This window comes from Sciurus vulgaris, assembly GCF_902686455.1.
Source record: "Sciurus vulgaris genome assembly, chromosome: 1".
NCBI classification, from domain to species: Eukaryota; Metazoa; Chordata; class Mammalia; order Rodentia; family Sciuridae; genus Sciurus; species Sciurus vulgaris.
Genome location: NC_136461.1, coordinates 7,195,687 through 7,220,741, shown reverse-complemented (window position 1 = coordinate 7,220,741; position 25,055 = coordinate 7,195,687). Strand labels below are relative to the sequence as shown.

At 40.8% G+C, this 25,055-nt stretch overlaps 1 protein-coding gene and 1 pseudogene across 3 annotated transcripts in view; both read right to left on the bottom strand.

Moving 5' to 3' along the window:
* The window catches only part of PEX14 (peroxisomal biogenesis factor 14), a 141,017-nt gene extending 120,064 nt beyond the window's left edge, over positions 1-20,953 (bottom strand). Inside the window, exon 1 of one of the 2 annotated variants that reach the window (XM_079143193.1) lies at positions 20,841-20,953. In XM_079143193.1, coding sequence (XP_078999319.1) covers positions 20,841-20,876 — 36 coding nt within the window. In that variant the 5' untranslated portion in view covers positions 20,877-20,953. Of the gene's footprint in view, positions 1-4,593; positions 4,616-20,840 lie in introns of those variants that run through there. The other variant, XM_079143194.1, reaches the window with a different exon arrangement.
* Positions 20,954-23,278: 2,325 nt separating this feature from the next.
* On the bottom strand, positions 23,279-24,817 carry LOC306659679 (T-cell immunomodulatory protein-like; annotated as a pseudogene). The gene has a single exon. The product of its transcript is annotated as a T-cell immunomodulatory protein-like (transcript).
* Positions 24,818-25,055: the final 238 nt, after the last annotated feature.

Genomic DNA, 25,055 nt, shown 5'->3' with positions numbered 1-25,055 from the left:
AAAATTATTGCTAATAAGGAAATTGAGGAAAGGGAGCGCAAATAACTTGCCCATGATAACTCAGCCAGTAACTAGTCCTACAAGGACTGTCTTCTACTTAATAAAACTAATCAAATTTTGTTTAGATCACACATCACTATGGATTATTGTCACTATGGAACTTCCCTTAAAATCAGTTCCACTTGGGCTAGGGGCGTAGTTCAGTGGTAGAGTACTTGCCTAACAATCACAAGATCCTGAGTCCCATCCCATCAGCACAACCAAAAAAAAAAAAAAAAAAAATTAGTTCACCTCTTCAGTAGTTAATATTTACCAGAGGAAAAAACTTCAAACGGTATACATGCCAACTAATATCATTTATCCTTTTTCAGTTGTGAGCCATGTAAACACATTGTTTAAAAAACAAAATTTAAACATTGAAAATAAAAAAGAAAGCTTCCTTCTCATTCCAACCCTACAGGACCACCGCTGACACAGGTTCCTTATCAATTCTTCCAAGGACATACAAAGCACAGGATGTCCACCAAGGAACTTCACCCAGTAACACCCCGCAAATCCTCCAGTCTTGGCTTTCCAGTCTTCTCGGTCTGGGCACAAAAAGCCAGCCCTTTGAGCTCAATGTGAGGATTGCTAAGGAGAGAGCAATTCCCCAAACTGCATTCCAACCCACGTGTTGTCCCAGACCAATTAGACAACATGAGGGAACTAAGAGGGCTTTGCACCAATCTGGGAATTGCCCAACACCCTTACATTCTAGATAATTCTCCAGCTCATGATGAAATTTCTGCTGTCCAAAAAGTACCATCACCATTTCCTATCTAGTGTTTGTTAGCAAACAGTTTCTTGATAACCAAAGCCAAAATAGCCTCCATCCTTACTTCCTTGGGAATACCTTTGGATAGTCTTTGTTCAGTAACTAGTTTACCATCTCTTTCTCCCACTAGATTTTAAGCTTCTTGCAGACAGACATTTTAGCATCTTATTAAAGTATCTTCAGCACCCAAAATATCACTGGTACTCAATAAACAGGGACATCATTAGAATTTCTTATTTAAACAAAACAAAAGAATCAGTTGATATACATATGCCCATGAAAGCACAGAGGACCGTGTCCTTCCCTGGAACATAACATAAATGTGGCCTACTCTTAATATAATGGCTGTGGCCAGATAATGCTCAACTACTGGGCAGTATCACTCTCAGGGGACATTTGGAAAATCATGGAGGTGTTTCTGGCTGTTGCCATGACTCAGGGGTCCCAGTGGCATTTAGAGGAAAGGGGGCTAAATGCACCCAGTGAAGACCTGCTCCATCCTAAACAAGAGGACTCTTCCCAAGGAGACTCCTGACCACTCTGCTTCCTCAGGCAGGACAGACTCCCATCACAAACACACAACTCCAGGCACTTCTTGAAAAATGGGTGAGCTGCTGAGTAGCTGGCTGCTTGTACAGGGTGGATGCCCAAGCGTAGCTAGCCCTCTACTAGTCTGACTAGTCCAGAGTTCATGAACACCCAACACTTTCAAACACCTACCCCCCTGTTCCTTTTGGTGCTCAAGCCCATTATCTGGCTTGAGATGGACCCCAACAATTAAATCCCAGCTTGATCCTGGATATCTTCACAAGGTAGTCCACTAATTTAAGGAAAAAAAAAAAAAAAAGATTCTAATAAAAAAAATTCTGACATGAAAAAAAAAAAGACTGGGCATGGTGGTGCATACCTGTAATCCATGGGTTCAAAGCCAGCCTCAACAAAAGCGAGGCACTAAGCAACTTCCCTGTCTCTAAACAAAATACAAAATAGGGCTGGGGATGTGGCTCAATGGTTGAGTGCCCCTGAGTCCGATTCCCAGTATCCCACCCCACCCACCCCCCCACCCCCAAAAAAGATAAGGTTTAGAAGCCACCAGCTAAGGTCTATGGCAAAGATATAAGAAAGAAGCTCCAAAGCCATCTACTTCTGGATCTTTAGAGTTTAGAGTGGAGAGAATAGGGAGGGAAGAAAGAAAAAGATTAAGAATGCTTTAAAAAACAAAAAGTCAGACAAACAAAAAAAATATTAAAAAAAGGAAAAAAAAAAAAAAGACCACAGAAGCAGAGAGAGAAATGCTTTTATTGTGACAGAGACAAAGGTGGCCTCACTCCTGCCACAGAAGCATTGATCTTCCCCAGTTGGGTGGCCTGCCTAGGTGCCAACCCTGCTGGACAGCAAAGAGCAACCTCACACATAACTCCTACACTCGAGCAATGGGAGAAGCTCCAGGTCCAGAGTACTCATCCTACATCCACTGAGTGACTGCCACTCTGGTTATGTCCTGGAAGAATAAGATACAAACCACAAATATTCTTTGACAAGCAGAGACACAATGGAAAGTACATGAGTGTTGGCATTAATAACTGAGCAACTTTGGGTATGCTACTAAACCTCTCTGAGCTTCAGTTTCCTTGTCTTTAGGACTAACGGAAATAATACACCAGCTCACATTTGGAGTTTGAGGAGATAGTAAAAGTTATATCACATCACTCTCTGCTTGAAATCAACCAAGGAGTGAGAGGAACTAGATTTACCCTCCCACAGTGAGCAGTGTGAAAACTAAGCAAATAACTGAAACCACTGTTTGTAGACGCTGGAGAGCAGGCAGCAGAGGACTGTGATCCCTGACACAACAGAACGAATGATCTGAGCCCTAAAACTACTCTGCCCTTCTGCCAGGAGGCACATTTCAGACCAAGAAGAGTGAGGAGGGTCCCTGCAGACTACAGCAGTCTCACTGAGTAAAGGGGTCAGAGATCTGACTGAGTCCAGGAAGGCGCAGGTGGCTGAGAACTGCAGAACAGAGTCGGGAGAGGAAAGAGAGCTCCGGAAGTCTGCATGAAGTTCCCTTGAGGCTTTGCTGAATATTAAAACTTGTGCATGCATAGGGTGAAACAAAGAGCGATAAGGAAGCTGGGAGCTCATCAGTTCTCCCAACTCCCACAGGGCTCAGGAATCCCAAGGCACCAACAGGGGAGTATCCTCCCTGCTCATTCAGGGCACCTGGTTAGACTCCTGGAAGGTCTTTACCTTGGTAGCAGGGTCAGATTATCCCAGCAGTAAAGGTTACCAGAAACCCACCCAGGGACTGGGGTTGTGGCTCAGTGGTAGAGCACTCGGATGGTGTGTGAAAGGCACTGGGTTTGATCCTCAGCACCACATAAAAATAAATAAAATAAAGGTATTTTTTAAAAAAGAAAGAAAAGAAACCCACCCAAAGAAAGCTTAAAACAGGACTTGAAAGAAACACAAATAGGCTGAGCATGGTGGTCCAGGCCTGTAATTCAAGACCTGGGAGGCTTAAGAAGGAGGGTCGTGAGTTCAAAGCCAGCCTCAGCAACTTAGCAGGCCCCTGTCTCTCAATAAAAAATAAAAAGGGCCTAGGATGTGGCTCAGTGGTTAAAAATCCCTGGGTTCAATCCCTGGTATCAGGGGGAAAAAAAAAAAAAGAATGAAGCCCACCAAAATGAAGCCCAAGATCGTTTCAAGACCACAATATCGGAGCTGGAGATATAGCTCAGTGGCAGAGCACTTGCCTAGCATGTGTGAGGCACTGGGTTCAATCTTTAGTACCACATAAAAGTAAACAAATAAAATAAAGTCATTCTGTACATCTATAACTTAAAAAGAAAAAAAAAAATTAAAAAGACCACAAAATCCAAACTCTCAATGTAAAATTTACAACATCTAGCATTCAACCAAAATCTTCAACACATGTCAAAAAACAGGAAAATGTGACCAATGAGAATTTTTTTAAATTATATAACTAGCAAACAAGAACACTAAGGCAGATATTATAACTGCATTCAAATACTAAAAGAAAAACATGATCATAGCAGGAGAGAAACATAAGGTATAAAAAGAAAATAGAGCCAGGCATGGTGGCACACGTCTGTAATTCCAGCAATTCTAGTTCAAGCCCAGCCTCAGCAACTTAGCAAGGCCCTAAACAACTTAGTGAGACCCTGTCTCAAAATAAAAAATAAAGTGGTGGCACAAGCCTATAATCCCAGTGGCTCAGGAGGCTGAGGCAGGAGGACGACAAGTTCAAAGCCAGCCTCAGAAAAGCAAGGTGCTAAGCAACTCACTGAGACCCTGTCTCTAAATAAAATACAAAATAGAGACAGCCGCAATAGCTTGGGTGGCCTGTGTGCATTCCTGGGCGCCCAGCACCCACCTGGCTGTGGTAGTCTTCTTATGGCTCTTTCTTAGCACCTGGTGCACAGCCTCTGCCAGTGGCATCCAGGTGACTGTACCTGACCCCTACCACATAGTGATACTGTTCCAGTCTGTGACCCTGCCCTGCACCTACCAGATAACCACGACCCTCGCAGCACCCATTATAATCTGGAAGTACAAGTCCTTATGTCAGGACCACATTGCTGATGCCTTCTCCCCAGCCAGTATGGACAATCAGATCAATGTCCAGCTGGCAGCAGGCAATCCCTGCTACAACCCCTATGTGGAATGTCAGGACAGTGTGCACACATTCAGGGTTGTGGTCACCAAGGGGGTCAACACTGTGACCTGGGAGACAAACACCAGGGCAGGAGGATCACCATCACAGGAAGTATGTGGGGCCAGGTGGCCTGGGAGGTTGGCTTCTGTGGGTGGTAGGACAGGCTTCCTCATGTCCAGCCTGGAGTCCTCAAAGCTCTTGAGCACCAGTACCTGAAAGGACCCACAAAGGGAAGAATCCTTCCATTCACCTATTCCTTTATCTCCACAACACAGATTTATTGAGCGCCTGCTAAATATGTTCTAGGCTCTGGGAATATAGCAATAAACAAAACCATCCAATCACTTTAAAAAAAAATACAAAATAAAGCTGAGGATGTGGTTCAGTGGCTGAGTGCCCCTGAGTTCAATCCCCTGTACCCAAAAATAAAAAATAAAAATAAAAAGGGCTGGGATTTGGCTCAGTGGTAAAGCAGCCCTGGGTTAAAGCCCCAGTACCAAAAAGAAAGAAAACAGAATTTCTAGCATAAAATACATCTCTACAATGAAATTTTTACTGAATGAGAATAACAGCAGATTACTGCACAAGAAAAGGTAAATGCACACGAAGACACAGCAAGAAAAGATAATTAAAACGAAGAATTGGAAAAAAAAAATCAGAAGTTGGGCCTGTGGTAGCTCACACATAGGGAGACTGAGGCAAAAGAATCACAAGTTCGAGGCCAGTCTCAGCAATTTGGCAAACCCCTGTCTAAAAAAGTAAAAAGGGCTGGAGATCCAGCTCAGTGGTAGAATGCTTGCCTAGCATATATACTAGACCCTGTGTTCAATCCCAGATAGCTCGAAAAAAAGAATGAAAAAAGTCATAGCCCCTATGGTCCATCAAGCAATTTAATACACATTTAATTAGAGGCCCAGAAATAAGGAGTAGGCAGAGTAAATGCCAAATCACACTAAGGCAGCCAGGTGTGGTCACACACCTGTAATCCCAGCAACTCCAGAAGCTGAGGTAGGAGGATCAAGAGTTCAAAGTCAGCCTCAGCACCTTAGTGAAGTCCTAAGCAAAGCAGCAAGACCCTGTCTAAAAAAATAAATAAATAAAAAGGGCTGAGATGTGACTCAGTGGTTAAGCACCCCTGGGTTCAATTTCAATGGGGGAGGGGAGATTTCACAAACACCCACATGAGAAAACTATAGTTTAATAATATCCTTCATGAACATAAATGTATAAATCTTTTTTAAAATGACATGTCAAGCAATATAGAAAAAGGATAATTTTGTACATTATGACGAAGTGAAATTTATCCAATAAATGTAAGACTAGTTTAAGAACTGAAAAATCAAACATAAATCACCATACTAACAGAATCTGGTTAAGAAGGAAAACAAACCAAGCAACAGAGGACAACATTCAAAACACAGATTTTTAAAAAGCAATGTCCAGGGCAGAATCCAAGATAGTGAACTAGGGGGAGGCTGCGTTCCTTGTCGCTCCATAATTCGAGATTCAAGCAGAGGAAAATCTATTTCTCTGTGAGGCAGTCTTTGCTGCTCATCGATCCCCATTCATCCACCATGATCACCCATCTTCTGTCAGCATATCACCTCCTTTTTGAATGCAGATCACTCACTGACTGTGGCCTATCATCTGCCTTTTGCCTGTTTGCCTGCCCCTTGCCTGACCATTGCCTGCCTTTCACCTACCATCCCCCACCACCCAAGGTCCACCTGCCAATCATCCACCCTTAGCCTTCAGACTACCAGCAGATCACCTGCTGCCCACTGTTGCCTGGAAGTCCCTTGTCACAGTACCCACAGATTTGGTTACACGTGGCTGCTGCCATTTTGGGACAACAGCCAGGACCTGCAGGTGAGCTATTGGAAGCCTTCAGGGACACAAAAAGACTACAGGGCAAAATCTGTACTGCCTCAGTTCCATACCACTAGATGAGAAGACACACAAACATGAAAAAAACAAGGGAACAAAGTGCCTCAAACAATCAAGATGTTCCAACAACAAAATCCAAATTAACAGTAGAAAAAATGTCAGATAGACAGAGTGATCTTTGAAATAAAGGATGGTATCAGAGAGAAAATACAGGAAGTGAAAGATCACTTCAATGAAGAGGCAGAGATTATAAAAAGGAATCAAGCAGAAATCCTCAAAATGAAGGAAACAATAAACCAAATTAAAAATTCAATGGAAAGTATCACCAATAGACTAGACCACTTGGAAGACAGAACCTCAGACAATGAAGACAAAATAAATACTCTTGAAAATAAAAGTGACCACACAGAGAAGATGGTAAGAAACCATGCACAAAACTTCTAAGAAATATGAGACAACATGAAAAGACCAAATTTAAGATTTACTGGAATAGACAAAGGTGTGGAGATACAAACCAAAGGAATGCACAATCTTTTCCATGACAATCAGAAACTTTCCAAATCTTAAGAATGAAAAGGAAAATCAAGTACAAGAGGCTTTCAGGACCTCAAATGTACAAAGTTACAGCAGACCCACACCAAGGGACATTATAATGAGAATGACTAACATACAGAATAAGGATAGAATTTTAAAGGCTGCAAGAGAAAAAAACCAAATACATATGGGGGAAAGCAATTCAGATCTCAGGTGATTTCTAAAACCAGACCCTCAATGCCAGGAGGTCCTGAAATAACATATATCAAGATTATCTGAAAGAAAATGGATGCCAACCTAGTATTTTATATCCAGCAAAATTAAGCTTCAGATTTAAAGATGAAATTAAAACCTTCCATGATAAACAAAAGTTAAAAGAATTCACAACTAGAAAGCCTGCACTACAGAACATTCTCAGCAAAATATTCTACGAGGAGGAAATGAAAAAAAAAAAAAAAAAAAAAAACAATGAAAACCAGCAAACGGAGGAACTACACTAAAGGAAAGGTCAATCAAAGGAGAAACTAAAACAAGTTAAAAACCAAAAAAAAAAAACCAAAATGGCTGGTAACACAAATCATATCTCAATAATAACCCTGAATGTTAGTGGCCTGAACTCATCAATCAAAAGACACACACTGGCAGATTGGATTAAAAAACAAGACTCAACAATATGCTGTCTCAAGAGACTCACCTCCTAGGAAAAGACATCCACAGACTAAAGGTGAAAGGCTGGGAAAAAACATGTCACTCACAGGAACTATGTAAACAAACAAGGGTTTCCATCCTCATATCAGACAAAGTGGACTTCAAACCAAAGTTAGTCAGAAGGGATAAAGAAGGACATTTCATACTGCTTAAGGGAATCATATACCAACAAGACATAACAATTGTAAATATATATATATATCCCCCCAAACAATGGAACATCTATATACATGAAACAAACCCTTCTAAATTTCAAGAATCAAATAGACCACAACACAATAATACTGGATGACTTTAACACACCTCTCTCACCACTGGATAGATCTTCCAAACAAAAACTAAACAAAGAAACTACAGAATTAAATGATACAATCAATGATTTAGACTTATCAGACATAGAGTATTTCATCCATCATTGAGTGAATACACTTTCTTCTCAGTAGCACATGGATCCTTCTCTAAAAGAGACCATATGTTATACCACAAAGCAACTCTCAGCAAATACAAAAAAAATAGAAAATTATAAAAAATAGAAATCCTACCCTGCATTCTAAAAGGTCATAACAGAATGAAACTAGAAATCAATGATAAAATAAATAATAGAAGCTACTCCAACACCTAGATACTAAATAGCATGCTATTGAATGATGAATACATAAAAGAAGAAATCAAGGAGGAAATAAAAAAATACTTAGAGGTAAATGAGAACACCGATACAACATATCAAAATCTCTGGGACACTATGAAGGCAGTGCTAAGAGAAAAGTTCATTGCATTGAGCTCATACTTTAAAAGAATAAAGTCATCAAATAAATTACCTTACATTATATCTCAAAGTTCTAAAAAAAGAAGAACAAATCAACACCAAAAGCAGCAGAAGGCAGGAAATAATTAAAATCAGAGCTGAAATCAATGACATTAAAACAAAAGAAACAGGGGCTGGGGAGATAGCTCAGTCGGTAGAGTGCTTGCCTTGTAAGCGCAAGGCACTGGGTTCGATCCCCAGCACCCAAAATAGAAAAAAAAAAGAAGAAGAAGAAGAAATGATTTAAAAAATTAACAAAAAGTTAGTTCTTTGAAAAAATAAATAAAATTGATAAGCCCTTAGCTACACTAACTAAGAGAAAAAAAGAGAAAACTCAAATTACTAAAATCCATGATGAAAAAGGAAATCTCATGATGGATACTACCGAAATACACAAGACAATTAGAAACTATTTTGAAAATTTATATATTCAAACAAAATAGAAAAACTTGAAGACATTGACAAATTTCTAGAGACATATGATCTACCCAAACTGATGCAGGAAGACATATGCAATTTAAACAGATCAATTTCAAGCAAAGAAATAGAAGACGCCATCAAAAGCCTACCAACCAAGAAAAGCCCAGGACCAGACAGATTCAGCTGAGTTCTACAAGACCTTCAAAGAATTAACACCAATACTCCTCAAATTATTCCGTGAGATAGAAAAGGAGGAACCCCTCGAACTCATTCTATGAGGCTAATATCACCTTTATACCAAAGCCAGACAAAGACACATCAAGGAAAGAAAAATTCAGACCAATACCCCTGATGAACAGATGCAAAGATTTTCAGTAAAATTCTGGCAAATCACATAGAAAAACATATTAAAAAGATAGTGCACCACGATCAAGCGGGGTTCATCCCTGGAATGCAAGGTTGATTCGACACACATAAATCAATGAACATAATACATCACATCGATAGACTTAAAGACAAGAATCATATGATTATCTCAATAAATGCAGAGAAAGCACTGACAAAACACAGCACCTCTTCATGTTCAAAACACTAGAAAAACTAGGGATAGTAGGACCATACCTCAACATTATAAAAGCTATCTATGCTAAGCCCATGGCCAACATCATTCTAAATAGAGAAAAATTGAAAGCATTCCCCCTAAAAACTGGAACAAGGCAGGAATGCCCTCTTTTACCATTTCTATTCAACATTGTCCTTGAAACTCTAGCCAGAGCAATCAGACAGACAAAAGAAATTAAAGGGATATGAATAGGAAAAGCAGAACTCAAATTACCACTATTTGCTGATGAAATGATTCTATATTTAGAACACCCAAAAAAATTCCACCAGAAAACTTCTAGAACTCATAAATGAATTCAGCAAAGTAGCAGGATATAAAATCAACACCCATAAATCGAATGCTTTTCTATACGTAAGCAATGAATCACTGCAATAGATGAGGAAAAGCACCCCATTCACCTCAGGCTCAACAAAAATAAAATACTTGAGAATCAATCTAACAAAAGAGGTGAAAGACCACTATAATGAAAACCACAGAACACTAAAGAAAGAAACTGAAGAAGACCTTAGAAGATGGGGAAATCCTTCATGCTCTTGGATAGGCAGAATTAATAACATCAAAATGGCCATACTACCAAAAGTGTTATATAGATTCGATGCAATTCCTATTAAAATCCCAATGACATTCTTCATAGAAATAGAAAAAGCAATCATGAAATTCATTTGGAAAAATAAGAGACCCAGAATAGTCAAGGCAGTTCTTAGTGAGAAGAGTGAAGCAGAAGGCATCACACTACCCTTAAATTATATTACAGAGCAATTATAACAAAAACAGTATGGTAGTGGCACCAAAACAGAAATGTAGACCAAGGATACAAAATAGAGGACACAGAGATAAACCCACATAAACACAATTACCACACACTAGACAAAATAAATGAATAAAAGTTTTAAAAAAAATTAAAAATAAAAAAAGCAATGGCTAGGAGTGGTGGCATACACTTACAGTCCAACTACTCAGGAGGCTGAGCAGAAGGATCAACTGAGACCAGGAGCTGAAGGCCAGCCTGAGCAACAGAGCCAGATCATCTCTCTTAAAAAAAGATACAGGGCTGGGGATGTGGCTCAGTGGTACAGCACTTGCCTCACTTCCATGAAGCTCTGGGTTTGATCCTCAGCACCACATATAAATAAATAAAATAAAACTATTGTGTCCATTACAACTAAAAATATTTTTTTAAAAAAAGATACAAAATCCTGGACTGGGGATGTAGCTCAGTAGCAGAATACTTGCCTTAGCATGTGTGAGGCTCTGGGTTCAATCCCCAGCACCAAAATAAATAAATAAACAAACAAACAAATAAACCTGTCTGAATTTGCAGATGATATGACCATCTACAGAGAAATCATAAGGAATCTATTTCAAAAGTTATTAAAATTAAAAATGAGTTTAACAAGATTGCAGATACAAAGCTAATATATAACTCATAAAATTTTATTTCCATATAGTAGCATTGATTAAAAATGAAATTAAGAAGTAAAATTCATAAATACAATAGCATCCCCAAAATATGAAATATTTATAGAGAAATTTAGTAGAATATATCCATTCTACTTTTCTCAACAGGAAAAAATCAAAAAAGATCTAAATAAACATAGATCTACACCATGTTAATAAATGGGAAGAGCTTTTTCTTGGCAGTACTAGGGACTGAATGCAGGGGCATGCTATCTCCAAGCTACATAATCAGCTCTTTTTATTTTTCATTTTGAGACAGGGTTTTACTACGTTACCCAGGCTAGCTTTGAACTTGGATCCTCCTTCCTCAGCCTCCCAGCTAGCTGAGATTGCAGGTGTGTACCAAGATGCCCACCATGGGAAGGTCAATATTAAGGTGTCCATCCCACACAATCTCAATAAAAGGTCTCAACAAGCTTTGTTGTAAAAATTACTAAAAGAGGGCTGGGGAGATAGCTCAGTTGGTAGCGTGCTTGCCTCGTAAGTACAAGGCCCTGGGTTCAATCCCCAGCACCGCAAAAAAAAAAAAAAAATTAAACAATTTATAGGACTGAAGCTTACGCAATTTTGAAAAGAATAGCTGGAAGACTTCACAATACCTGGTTTCAAAATTTATTAAAAAGAAGGGCTGGGGTTGTAGCTCAGTGGTAGAGTGCTTGCCTAGCATGCGTGAAGCATGAAGCACGGGGTTGGATCCTCAGCATCGCATTAAATAAATAAATAAAGGTATTTGTTCATCTATAACTAAAAAAATTTTTTAAATCTATTAAAAAGCTACAGCAATCAAGACAATATGTTAGCTGCATTATGACAGACATACAGATAAACTAAATAGAGCCCAGAAGCTAACCTATGCATATATGATTAGCTGCTTCTTGACAATGGCGGCAAAACAATTCAATGGAGAAAGGGCAATCTTTTCAATGAATGGTGCTAGAATAACTGATACTCAGATGGAAGAAAAAAAAAAAAATGAACCTCAGCACGAGTTCATGAAAAGATACTCAACCACTATTAATTATCACAGATTTGCAAATTAAAACCACAATGAAATATCACCATGCACTCACTAGAATGGCTTAAATATCAAAACAACAGACAATACCAAGTATTGGTGTGAATGTAGCCCAGTGAGAACTCTGCTGGTAGGAATGAAAAACAGTACAACTTTGCAAAACATTTACATAAAGCTAAACACTTACCATATAACCCAGAAATTCCACTCACAGGTATTTAACAAGAAAAATGAAAATATGTTCTTACACTTAAGCATGAAGATTCATGGTAGCCCATGAATCTACACCAAGGCTGCGAGGAAGAGACTCTAAATTGCCCCCTGTCCCCACCTCCAGTATCCATGCCCTTATGCCTTTCTTTCCCTATAGTGTTGGCTTCTGACCAACAACATAAGCAAAAGTGACAGAATGCATGTAATTACATGAATGTAGGTATGATACGTGACTGTAATGTTCATTTTGCTAAGAGATTCTCTTTTTGCTAACTTTAAGGAGACACGTGGCCATGCTGGAAAGACCATGTGGGGGGAGACTTAAAAAAAAAAAAAAAAAAAAAAAAAGGAGGGCCGGGTGCAGTAGCACACACCTGTAATCCAAACAGCTTAGGAAGATGAGGCAGGAGGATCTTGAGGTCAAAGCCAGCCTCAGCAACTTAGGGAGGCCCTAAGCAACTCAGCGAGACCCTGTCTCTAAATAAAATATGAAAAGGGGGGGGGGGTGGCCTTCAGCTGACTGTCAGTTCAGGCTGAGATTCCCAGTTTGACAGTCCATAAGGAACTGAATTCCAAGAATGCCATTAGGAAGCTGATCATTCCACAGCAGAGCTTTCAATGACCCCACAGCACCAACAGACCCTTTACTGGAGCCTGGTGACACTCAGCCAAGCTATGCCCTGACTACTGATCCTTAGAGATAACAAACTGGAGTTGTTTTCAAGCTGGTAAATTTGTGGCAATACTGTTATGCAGCAATAGAAAGCTAACAATCCAAATGTCCATCAACTGGTGAACTGATAAACAAACTGAGGTATATCCATACACTGGAATACTACCCAGTAATAAAGAAGCAATGAATTCCTGACATACACAATAACATGGATCAATTTCTCAAACATTATTCTGAGCAAAAAAAGAGAGACACAGAGAATACCTACATGTTAATAATGCATTCATATGAAACTCTAGGAAAGACAACCATAATTTACAGAGAGAAAGCAGTTCACAGCCAGATGGCCAGGGATGTAGCTCAGCGGTAGAGCAGATGGTAGCCTGTTCAAGGCCCTGGGTTTAATCCCCAGCACCACCAAAAGCATAAAGAAAAGTGGGCAGAGCTGAACAAGGGGACACACACCTATAATCCCAGTTACTCAGAGGCGGAGGCAGAAAGACAAGTTCAAGACCAGCCTGGGCAACTTAGTAAGACCCTATCTCAAAAAATCAACTAAAAAGGGCTGGGGGTTATAGCTCAGTGGGGGTTATAGCTATGTGCAGGGCTCTGGATTTGAGCCCCAAAATCACAGAAAGAGAAAGAAATTTATATTTCCTGGAGCGAGGGGCAGGGATTCATTGGGAAGGAACATAAGGGAACACTTAAGAGATATAGGAATTGTTTTGAACTTCTTTGTGGTGGTAGTTACACAGGTACATCATTTGTCAAAACTCATGAAATTGACTACAACACACCTAAAAGAATCCCACAGAAAAGTTTAGGTACAAGGACTTTGTCACTCAATAATAATAATAATAAATATAAGATATTAAATTTGTTAATAATAAATTTAAGGTATTAAAAATGTTAGCAAAATTGGAAGGTGAGTTCAGAAAATTACCTTTGCAATGGACAAATGTGATAGTCACCACTTTAACCAAACAATAAAATTTATCCCCAACAATGGGACAAACTGCTATCACAGGCCTTTGCAATTCACTGAGAAGGATACATGTCATTTTTAAAAAATATTTTAGTAGCAGGTGAACACAATACCTTTATTTTATTTTATTCATTTTTATGTGGTGCTAAGGATGGAACCCAATGCCTTACACATGCCATATCATTTATATAATATTCTTTTAAAAAATTTTTTGTGGTTGTAGATGGACAGCTTGCCTTTATTTTATTTGCTTATTTTTGTATGCAGTGCTGAGGATGAAATACAGTTCCTCACAAAAGCTAGCCAAGCGCTCTGCCACTGAGCCACATCCCCAGTCCCTCATTTACATATTCTTATAAACAAATGTTTTATCTGGATCTAAATGTGAGTAAACAACTCAGACAAATCCAGATAGTGGAATGCTCTATAAAACAAATGGCCTAGATGTTCCAAACAATCTGTCACTAAAAAACAAAAAAAAACATATGAACTGCCCAGAAGTGCATACATAGCTTCACAAAAGGAGATGCACAAGTATTTTCACAAACTGGATGCAGTGGTACACACTTATAATCCCAGCAAGGGAAGCTGAGGCAAGAGAACAGTAAGTTCAAGGTCACTCTCTGCAACTTAGCAAGATCTTATCTCAAAATAAAAATCTTAAATAGGGGGCTGGGGATGCAGCTCAGTGGTAGTGAGCCCCTAGGTTCATGAAATACATAAATAATAAAAATTAAAATGGCCTAGAAGTGTATCTCAGTCATAGAACATCCCTAGATTAAATCACCAGTACCACAAAGGGAAAAGAAAGGCAGGGGTTGAGGGGCACTCACAGTAGTGCAACCTGTAAGTACCTGTAATTGAGAGGCTGAGGCAGAAGCATTGTAATTAGAGGCCAGTCTGGTCAAACAATGAGACTATCTCAAATTTAAAAAGGACTAGGAATGTCTCTCAGTGGTAGAGCATCCCTGGGTTCAATCCCCCATACCACCAAAAAAGAGTCAAACACACATAAAGTTCAAAACAGACAAAATTAGACTATGGTAGTCTAAGTCAAGATAGGGGTACCCTTTAGAGGGGGGAACAAAGGGGAGCTTCTGAGGTCCTGGTAATTTCTGATTTCTTGCTGTGCTAGGAATGGAACCTAGGGGCCTCAATCATGCTAGGCAAGTGTTCTGCCACGGAGCTACATCCCCAGCCTGACAGATCTGGGTATCAGTTACCCAAGTGTACTGACTTGGTGAAGTCGCCAACCTGTATACATGCTTTTCATACTTTGAGATATGTAAAACATCAGTTGAAAGTTTGCCATTTTTTTTTTAACCCAGGGAACCATTCTAGATTAAAGTGAACCAAAAAAACTAAAGAGACAAATCCATGCAATCCCCATTTCCTGGCTGGATCCTAACTTTTTTCATTGGGCAAACTGAATATATTAATTGACCATGAATATATTAAATAATAACTTTTTATCAATACTAAATTTCTTATGTGGTGATGTTATGGTGGTTATGTAGGGAAATAACCTTACTCTTAAGAAAAACAACTATTTCTAGTATGAAATATCTTGATGTCTGTAACTTACTACAAATCCTTCATATAATATAAATGTGGGGGAGGGAGGGAAAGAGAGAAGCAAATTCAGCAAAATGTGAAGTGTATCTTGGTGAAATTTTTATGCAAGTTTTACAAGAGTTCCCTGTATTATTCTTTCAACTTTTTTTGGAAATTTTTAAAATAAAAAGCTTAAGGGGAAAATACCTTGTCTGAATTGCTGCAATTCAAGAGTTCAATGGACTTCCAAAACTATAAACAGAGGCTTAGAGAAACTAACACTCACTGAGCACTTGCTATGCACCAGGCTCTTCAGATCCATGATTTTGGTCATAGCAACCCTCACAGTAACTCTCCAGGTAATATTATTGCTAATTACTATTGCTCTCATTTTAACTTATGTTAAGAAAGGTAGAGTGCTCTACTTGGGAGGCTGAAGCAGGAGGATAAGGAGTTTGAGGCCAGCCTGCATACTCTAGCAAGACTATCACCTCAAAGATAGATAGATAGATAAGACAGATAGAAAGAGTGAATTAGAAAGGTGACACCTCAAAAATAAATAAATATTGGCTTAGGATCAGACTTCCTTAACAGGATTCCCATAGCACAAGAAATAAAAGCAAGAATCAATAACTGGGATAGATTCAAACTAAATAGCTTTCTCTCAGCAAAGGAAACTATCAGCAATGCGAAGAGAGAGCCTACAGAGTGGGAGAATATCTTTGCCACTCATACTTCAGATACAGCACTAATTTCCAGAATATATAAAGAACTCAAAAACCTCTACACCAAGAATACAAATAACCCAATCAACAAATGGGCTAAGGAAATGAACAGACACTTCACAGAAGAAGATGTACAAGCAATCAACAGATATATGAAAAAATGTTCAACATCTTTAGTAATAAGAGAATTGCAAATCAAAACTACACTAAGATTCCATCTCACCCCAATTAGAATGGCGATTATCAAGAACACAAGCAACAATAGGTGTTGGCGAGGATGTGGGGAAAAAGGTACACTCATACATTGCTGGTGGGGCTGCAAATTAGTGCAGCCACTCTGGAAAGCAGTGTGGAGATTCCTTAGAAAACTTGGAATGGACTTACCATTTGACCCAGCTATCCCACTCCTTGGCCTATACCCAAAGGACTTAAAATCAGCACACTTCAGAGATACAGCCACATCAATGTTCATAGCGGCTCAATTCACAATAGCCAGACTATGGAACCAACCTAGATGCCCTTCAATTGATGAATGGATAAAGAAACTGTGGTGTGTATATATATATATATATATATATATATATATATATATATATACACACAATGGAATATTACTCAGCTATAAAGAATAATAAAATTATGGCATTTGCAGGCAAATGGATGAAATTAGAGAATATCATGCTAAGTGAGATAAGCCAATCTCAAAAATCCAAAAGAGGAATGATCTCACTGATAAGCGGATGATGACACTTAATGGGGGGTGGGAGGGGGACAAGAATGGAGGAAGGAGGGACTGTATAGAGGGAAAAGAGAGGTGGGAGGGGTGGGGGGAAGGAAAAAAATAATGGAATGAATCAAACATCATTACTCTATGTAAATTTATGAATATGCAAATGGTATGCTGTTACTCCATGTACAAACAGAAACAACATGTATCCCATTTGTTTACAATAAAAATAAATTTAAAAAAATAAATAAATAAATAAACAGAATCAGAAAGGTAGCATGCCAGCCAGGCATGGTGACACACCTGTAATCCCAAGAATTGGGGGTATCAAGGCAGGAAAATTTCTAATTTGAGGCCAGCCAAGGTAACTTAGCAAGACCCTGTCTCAAATATAAAATAAAGGAGGTGGATACGGTGGCACGTGCCTGTAATCCCAGCGGCTCAGGAGGTTGAAGCACGAGGATCCTGAGTTCAAAGTCAGCCTCGGCAAAAAGTGAAGTGCTAAGCAACTCAGGGAGACCCCTGTCTCTAAATAAAAGACAAAATAGGGTTGGTCTCTAGATAAAAGACAAAATAGGGATGTGGCTCAGTGGCCAAGTGCCCCGAGTTCAATTCCTGGTACCAAAATATTAATAAATAAATGAAATGAAACAAAGGGCTGTGGAGGTGGCTCAGTGACAGAGCACTTACCTAGCATGCCAGAGGTCCTGGGTTCAATCCCCAGTAGGAGGCGGAGTGGGGGGACAGATGAACAGATAAAAGAGTGCCAAGTTCAATAGGGAGTGCTACAATGTGAACCAAAATTTGGCAGGGAAGAAAGCCAAGCTCTGCCATTCCTTCACTAGGCTCTTCCCCCTTCCCTGTGACTGTGTTCTCTCCATCTGAAACTTAATATGTTAGGTGAACCACAACAGATCTGAAATCTATGTAAGAATCTTCAATAGTCAATGAATCTTAGGTAATCAGATTGAATGACGCCTCTGTTCTGCACAGAAGGTAGAGAAGCTAGTGTATGACAGGATAACCCTTCCCCTCCCTCTGGGGCACAACATGTACAGACGAGAAGGGACTTTGATAAGAGATTAGCCATGCAAAATAGTAATGCGAAGAAAACAGAACAAGGATATGAGGCAATACATGGAATTCCAACAACCTGTCTGAAGGATAGACTAAAAAGATTAGACTTTGCCATTATGAAAAAGCAAATATGGGACTGGAGATATAGCTCAGTTGGTAGAGTGCTTGCCTTGCATGCACAAGACCCTGGGTTCAATCCCTAGCACCACCAAAAAAAAAAAAAAAAAAAAAAAAAAAAAAAAAAGAAAGAAAGAAAAGAAAAGAAAAAGAAAAAGCAAATATGTCTCTCAGATCTAAAAGTCATCAAGGACAGCTAGCATAAAGACCATGATTGAGGGCATTCTTTTGAATTTCAAGGAAATTACTTCAGAACAACAACAACAAAAAAGAACAACTTCACAGAATAGCAGTCAACATGAAAAATCAGACCTCAGAAGATGCTGTAATGGGGCTTGAGGAAAGTTGTTCATCTTTTTGAAAGTGAAAATCCAGATCATATTAAATGGAATAATAAAAACATACAACAAATTGTGTCAAGTATTGTTCTAAGTACTTTTGCATAAATAATCCCATTTAATCCTAAAGAGACTCTATGGGATAGGCATTAGTATTATTTCTATTTTAAGGACAAAGAAATCAAGGCCAGAAAAGTAACCTATCCAAGGTAACAGTTGGTACATATGAGGGGCTGGCTTTAGAGTATATGCTTGTCACAGTTACTCTCTGCTACTTCTCAAGGGAAAAGCAGGTTTTTCGTCCATCACCTTTTGAAAACCAAGGTTGATGCCACAAGGCCAACTAACAAACTTTCTACCAGAGGCAGAACACTGGTTCAGCCCCACAGGTCTAACACTATGCAATTCTTCCCACACACAAATCAGGTTTGGAGGTGTGATCCAAGAGTCCTTTCAGTCCTGTTCCGTTCAGGCTGGAGAAATGGGAAATCAGACTGATTTGAAAATGAAATGACAGATAAGTGCTAAAGAGTACTGGTTCACTTACAAAGTGTGCATTTGCAGCTTACTGTTGGACAGTGATAACCTGGCAAGAAGAGTTCAAGTTTTCCCTCAGGCTACTAGCATATTCTGATGCAATCCCATTTCTATCAGCTCTGAGAAAGAGGGCAAAGGAGAAGCTGCGCTGAAAACCAAACAAGTGCTGGCCAAGCCCCTGAAGGAACCTTACTTAGATCCTTTTTCACAAATACAGAGAGGGCAATTTCCAGAACCAAAGTAACCTTGGAGCACAATAATGGCTCCAAGTGGCAAGATTTTTAGTACTCTTCACAGTACTGGCAATTAAATGCCCTAGAGGAAGCAGAAACTGAGGGCACCCTTCAACCTCAGCCTATGGGCATTCCTAACACATAAGGGCTCAGAGAAACCCAGACCTTGAGGAGCCTGGGCATTTCAGCAAACTAAGTAGGGGAGACAAGAAAGTACCACCACTCTTCTCAGACACATCCCAAACTCTGGAACCTCTGACAGTGAGAAGCTGGAATCAGTCCTAGTTGTTTTCCATGTTTTACAGTCCAGAATTTTCTTCCTGAATCACTCACACTGCTGAGGCTGGTCTGGGGAATATGTCCAGGTATTCCAACTCCCTCAAGTGTAATTCTTCCAATAGGTTTATGGTGAAGAAAGAAACATTAAGTGGTGGTCATCTGCCTGGGAAGGAAGTGAAATGCTAGTAAACTGCTGAAAACTGTCCCCCTCCTGGGGGCTGAATCCAGGGTCAGGAGCATGCTAGGCAAGCACTCTACCACTAAGCTATTCTCAGCCTTTTATATTTTATTTTGAGAAAAGGTCTGGCTAAGTTGCTCAGGCTGTCCTCAAACTTGCCATCCTCCTGCCTCAGTCCCCTAGTGGCTGGGATTCCAAGGGTGCACTACCTTGCCCCCCTTGCTGAAAATCTTTAAAGGTGCTTCAAGGTGAGAAATGAGTGATAGGTCCGAGGCTGAAACCATCTTTTTCTTTCCAGGTCTAATTCTAACTAAATGCAAAACATGAATGGGCTAATTAGAGAAGTCACCTATACCTAGATCCAAATCCAGATCATATGGGCACATGATTTTGGGCATGATACAACTTCTGCGAAGTGGGGGGGTCAATACGTAGCGTGTACTTCATAAAGGTTGGAGTGAGCACTAAAACCAGAAAAGAGACGCACGTGTCCTTAGCATGACAGCACGCAGGACCTCACTCCACCTCTGGACTATAAACCCCTTCAGAGACCTTGTCCCTGCGCCCCGACGGAAGTCGTCCAGGCGTCAACACTGGACCTCGTGGTCGCCTTGCCAGATTGGGATTGGGCTGAATCTGCAGGTGAAGAGCTAGAGCGGGACCCCGGCCAAGCCAGCCACCCCCAAGGCAGCGAGGCAGGCAAAGGCGGGGGCGCGCCGGGGTTACAGTGCGTCCCCACCCTGCCAAGGCGCTCCGAGGGTCCGAGCGCGTGTCCGACCCTCCCACTCGGCGCGGGAAGAGCAAAGGAGACCCAAGGCGAGGAGGCTGGCGGAGGCCGCTCCCGCAGGTCGAGGCTGGGGCCGCGGGGGGTGGGAACCCCGAGGCGGCCAGGCCCCTCCCGGGGACAGCCGGCTCGGCCGCGCCTCTCTAGGGGGGCCCTCGCCGCTCCAGGCCGGGGACCTCGCGAGGGTCCCGCCGCCCTCCGCACCGGACTCTAGTGGGCCCGGACAGCGGGCCAGGCGGGGCGTGGGGACCGGCGGGCCCAGCAGAGCCCCCGAGCCCGGCCCGCGAAAGTGGTCAAAGCGGGGTCACCGGGGGAGGGGCCGCGCGGGGAGGTCCGAGAGGGGCGGGGCCGGAGGGGGCGAGGGGCCGGGGTCCGGGCTCCGGAGACTCGGGGCCCCGCCGGCTGCCGGCCGTGCGCCCAGCGCGCCCTCGGCCCGGGCCCCCGCCGCCGCCGCGGGGCAGTCCCGCTCCCCTCATACCTGGCTGGGCTGCTCTGCCTGCTCCGAGGACGCCATCTTTGTGAGGCCTGACTAGTCTATCGCCGCTGGGCGAGGCTTCTCCCGAGCGCCCTCGCTCTCGAGCTCCGGCCCAGACCAGAGTAGCAGGAACTGAGCCTATCGATGGGCGCGGGCTCGGGCCCAGGGCGGACCCCCCAGGACCGGTCCCGTCGGTGTCCGTCTGTCATTGTTATATATGCATTATTTTTCTCGAATTAAGTCTCTGCCCGTCCCCTCAATTCCATGGGCACATTCAAGGACTCGCTAAGCATTTAGTAAAAGAATGAATGCGAAGAAACTTGGAAATTAATTTTTAACCACTCAGTACAGTACTATTCTTGAGTGAATAGTACTATTATATGTCTGGAACTTTGGTAGGAGCTAGAAATTAAAAGATCCAAGAGCCAACTCCTGATCCCAAGCCCAGAACAAACTCACACACACACACACACAACTTAGCATTGATGGGGACAGAACTCTAACTCTGTGCAGGTCATTTGCCAAAACAAAAAAGAGGGTGCTTTATGGGGAGGTGCCTCTGAACCGTCATTACTTTATAATGGTTAGATTAAGAGTTTAAGCTAAAGATGAAATTACATGAATAGGGATGCATACGTTACAGTCATTACTCAGCTTGTATTATAACTGTGTTCTGACCAAATCGTAGTACTCAAATGGGTTGCACCAACAATTCCTCTTTACCAAATATTTGATACACACACCCATGTTTTTGTAAACCAAATATGGAAGGAACTGACCCTGAATGAATGCGGGCGATTATTTCTAATTTAAATAAAATACCCCCCTCTAAGAAAGGAAACTTGTTTGGATTTTTTTAAATTACTATTTAATTTTTTTTTTTTTTTTTTAATGACACAGGGTCTTGCTAAATTGCTGAAGTTCTCACCAAGTTGCCGAGGCTGGCCTCAAATGTGCGATTCTCCATGGCTGGCATTACAGATGTACATCATTGCACCCAGCTAAATATTAGTTTTCCTGGAGGAAAAATACAAACTTCTGGAAGCATACTACTAGAACAAACACACCTATAGTCCCAGTTACTTTGGAGGATTTCTTGAGCCCACGAGTTTGAACCACCAGCCTGAGCAACATAGTGAGACCTCCATCTAAAAATAAAAATAAAAAAAAAAAATACTGGGAGTGATGTCATATGCCCATAATCCCAGCAACTCAGGAAGCTAAGGCAGGAGAGCAGTTCAGGTCCATCTGGGCAACTTAGACCCTGTCTTAAAAAATAAAAAGGGTGTGGGGTGTAGCTCAGTGGTAAGAAGTGTCCCTGAGTTCAATTCCCAATTCCAAGAAGGAAGGAAGGAAGGGAGGGAGGAAGGCGGACAGACAAGAAGAAGAAGAAGGAGGGGTTGTTGTTGTCAAGCAACATCTGAGCAATTTCAAACAGTGCTGTTTTTCGAATTTTCCCTTTTCTGGTTTACTTTTTGTTTGTTTGGTCGGAGGTGGGCAGCAATTGAAAGTTTAATTTCAACTTGGCTACCCACAGCATAATTGGAGTAAACTGTTACTTTGGATATTAATGTTTAGTCTTTTTTTAGACCATATTTATTTTAGTATTTTCCAATAATTACCAAAGGATGCATCATTTATAAATAATATTCAAAATCCCCTATTTTAGGACTGGGGTTGTAGCTCAGTGGTACAGCACTTGCCTAGTACTTGTGAGGCAAAGGGTGCAATCCTCGGCACAACAGAAAAGTAAATAGATAAAATAAAGGTATTGTGTCCATCTACAACTAAAAAAAATTTTTTTAATCCCGCCTAATTCCTACAAGGCGGGGCGGGGCTAGGGGAGGCGGACGCAGCTGGCGTGACCCCGCTGGTGGCTGCTGGACCGCAGAAGGCGCAGTTCACGACACAGGTGCATCACTTCATGGAGCGCTGTTGGGATAAATGTGTGGAGAAGCCGGGGAGCCGCCTAGACTCTGGAACTGAAAATTGTCTCTCGACCTGTGTGAACCGCTTCATTGACACTACTCTTGCCATCATCAGGCGGTTTGCCCAGATTGTACAGAAAAGAGGGCAGGAGGCCGTCCCTGAGAAAATGACGGAAGCAGCAAAGGATCTGTTATTAAGCAGATTGAAGTGCAGGTGGGGGAATAGTTGTCAACCCATTGTGAAGTCAGTATCAGGCTGTCACCAACTTTGTTGGTGCTGAAAAGTAACAGCTCAAATGTTCAGTGAAAATTTATCTATTTGGAATTCAGAAATTCCAGGTTGTTGTCACACCAGTTATTCAATAAACAAGAATTCTCCAAAGAATAATCCCCTATTTTCTTCTATATGCCAGAATTTAGTATTTCAACTAATCAAATGAGTGATTACATAATATTTAAGCCAAGTCACATAGCATCACATGAAACTGATGGGCTTCTTAATGTTTTTCTCTATCATTTTTTTTCTTGCCAATGTAAAAATACCAATTATTGCCAAGATGAAAATACAGACACCCATGAGAGCTATAGCAGTAAGTAGAACGCCGTTACTTGGTGTAAGATATAGTTGGACACTCCAGCTTCCAGAGACATTGTGAAGGTATGGAAGGTCAGTTAGCTGGGTATTTGGAAGGACTGCAGTTCACTCTCATTTTCGTACAGATGTCTCTCGAGAAGGACGGGGAATACCCACATAAAGATGATCAGGGAAGTTTATACTTCGACCAAGTACATCGTATGGTAGTTGAGGAGCTAATTGCTGATTGGCTGAGATATCCAGCTGCGCCATTTTTCAGTTATCCGTTGCCCTCTACAGCTGTATACACCACATAGGATCCAGGCTGACTCACTCCAACAGGTGTTATCTTATGAAGACAGTCATTAGAACACAGACCACTAAGAACAATGACTTTAACTAAATAAGCACCTGCTTCAAAGTTACTTTTTAGTGTATGGATAACAAAATCATTATTTTTATATACTTGGTACTACAATGTCCACGATTCCATCTTCATAAATGTCAAAAAAGGTAGCAACCGTGGCATTTCTGATTTGATTTAGGTCTGTGAGCTCCCAGTAGACTTTAAACATCCGATGTACCTCCTTACAGCTTGCATTATTTCCAGGGACATTCTCCAGTAAAAAGTCCTGCTGGTTGCTTCCAGATGCATTCTTTAGTATGGCAAGAGCGTCTGGATAGCCATCCATGTTGTAGTGTCCAATATGAAGTGTAATTGGAATTGGTATTCCAGTCAGTCATTCTTCATGCACAAATGGCACAAAGCCATTTGGAATCCCATAGGACTGGAACCCATTGCTTTATTCTAGATCTCAGAGAGGAGATGGTGCTTTTTTGGCAGTTTTATCTTCGTAGCCTGGAAGTAAGGGATCCATTTGTCCATCTCCATCAAAGTCTGCAAATGCTGACTGTTCAACCTCCCCTATATTTGAGGTTTTGTAAATAGACTACCTCAAACTGGAAGGTACTAGAGTCAAACAATGTTGTCAGGAATCAATCTGCAGCAAAATCTTCAGTTAGATTAATAAATGAATGAGAATGTGGAATTCCCATTTTGTTATCAGTGGTCAAAGCAGAAGCCATGATAAATTTCCTCCTAATATTATCTGTGGCTGGCTGGATTCATTTGTGATACCAAATATATTAGGAATTAGATCACCATTGAAGTCCATAATTAGTGGCTGATCTTGAAAAGTCCTATTGAGTATGGTCATATTGTTTGATTTTGTTCCCAGAAGATAACAGCTCATAATTCATTATTGGCATGATTTTGGGAAAAATATGTTAGAAGAACACCCATTTGCGAATCACCATCATAATCCCCAGGGACTACACTTGTTATCAATGCACTGTGATTCTTGAAGGATAGCTTTACTTTGGTTTAAAATAGGGTGAATTCTGGTCTGTCAAAAAGATAAAATCCATTTGCCTCGCAAGCACAAGGCCCTGGGTTCAATCCCCAGCACCAAAAAAAAAAAAAAAAAAAAGATGAAATCATTTTTCCAGCTGACATATCTCTTAATGTTTAGTCTTGCCAAAGAACAAATTTTCTTATTTCCAATTTTGATTTATTTTCAATTCTAAAATCAGGCAATTCTTCATTCCATCAAATAGAATAAGTGTTTCAATGAGCATAATAGGTTAGCTTTATAGGCATAAACAACAACAAAATAACAGATTGGTCATTTCAAAGTTACTTTCCTTGTATAACAA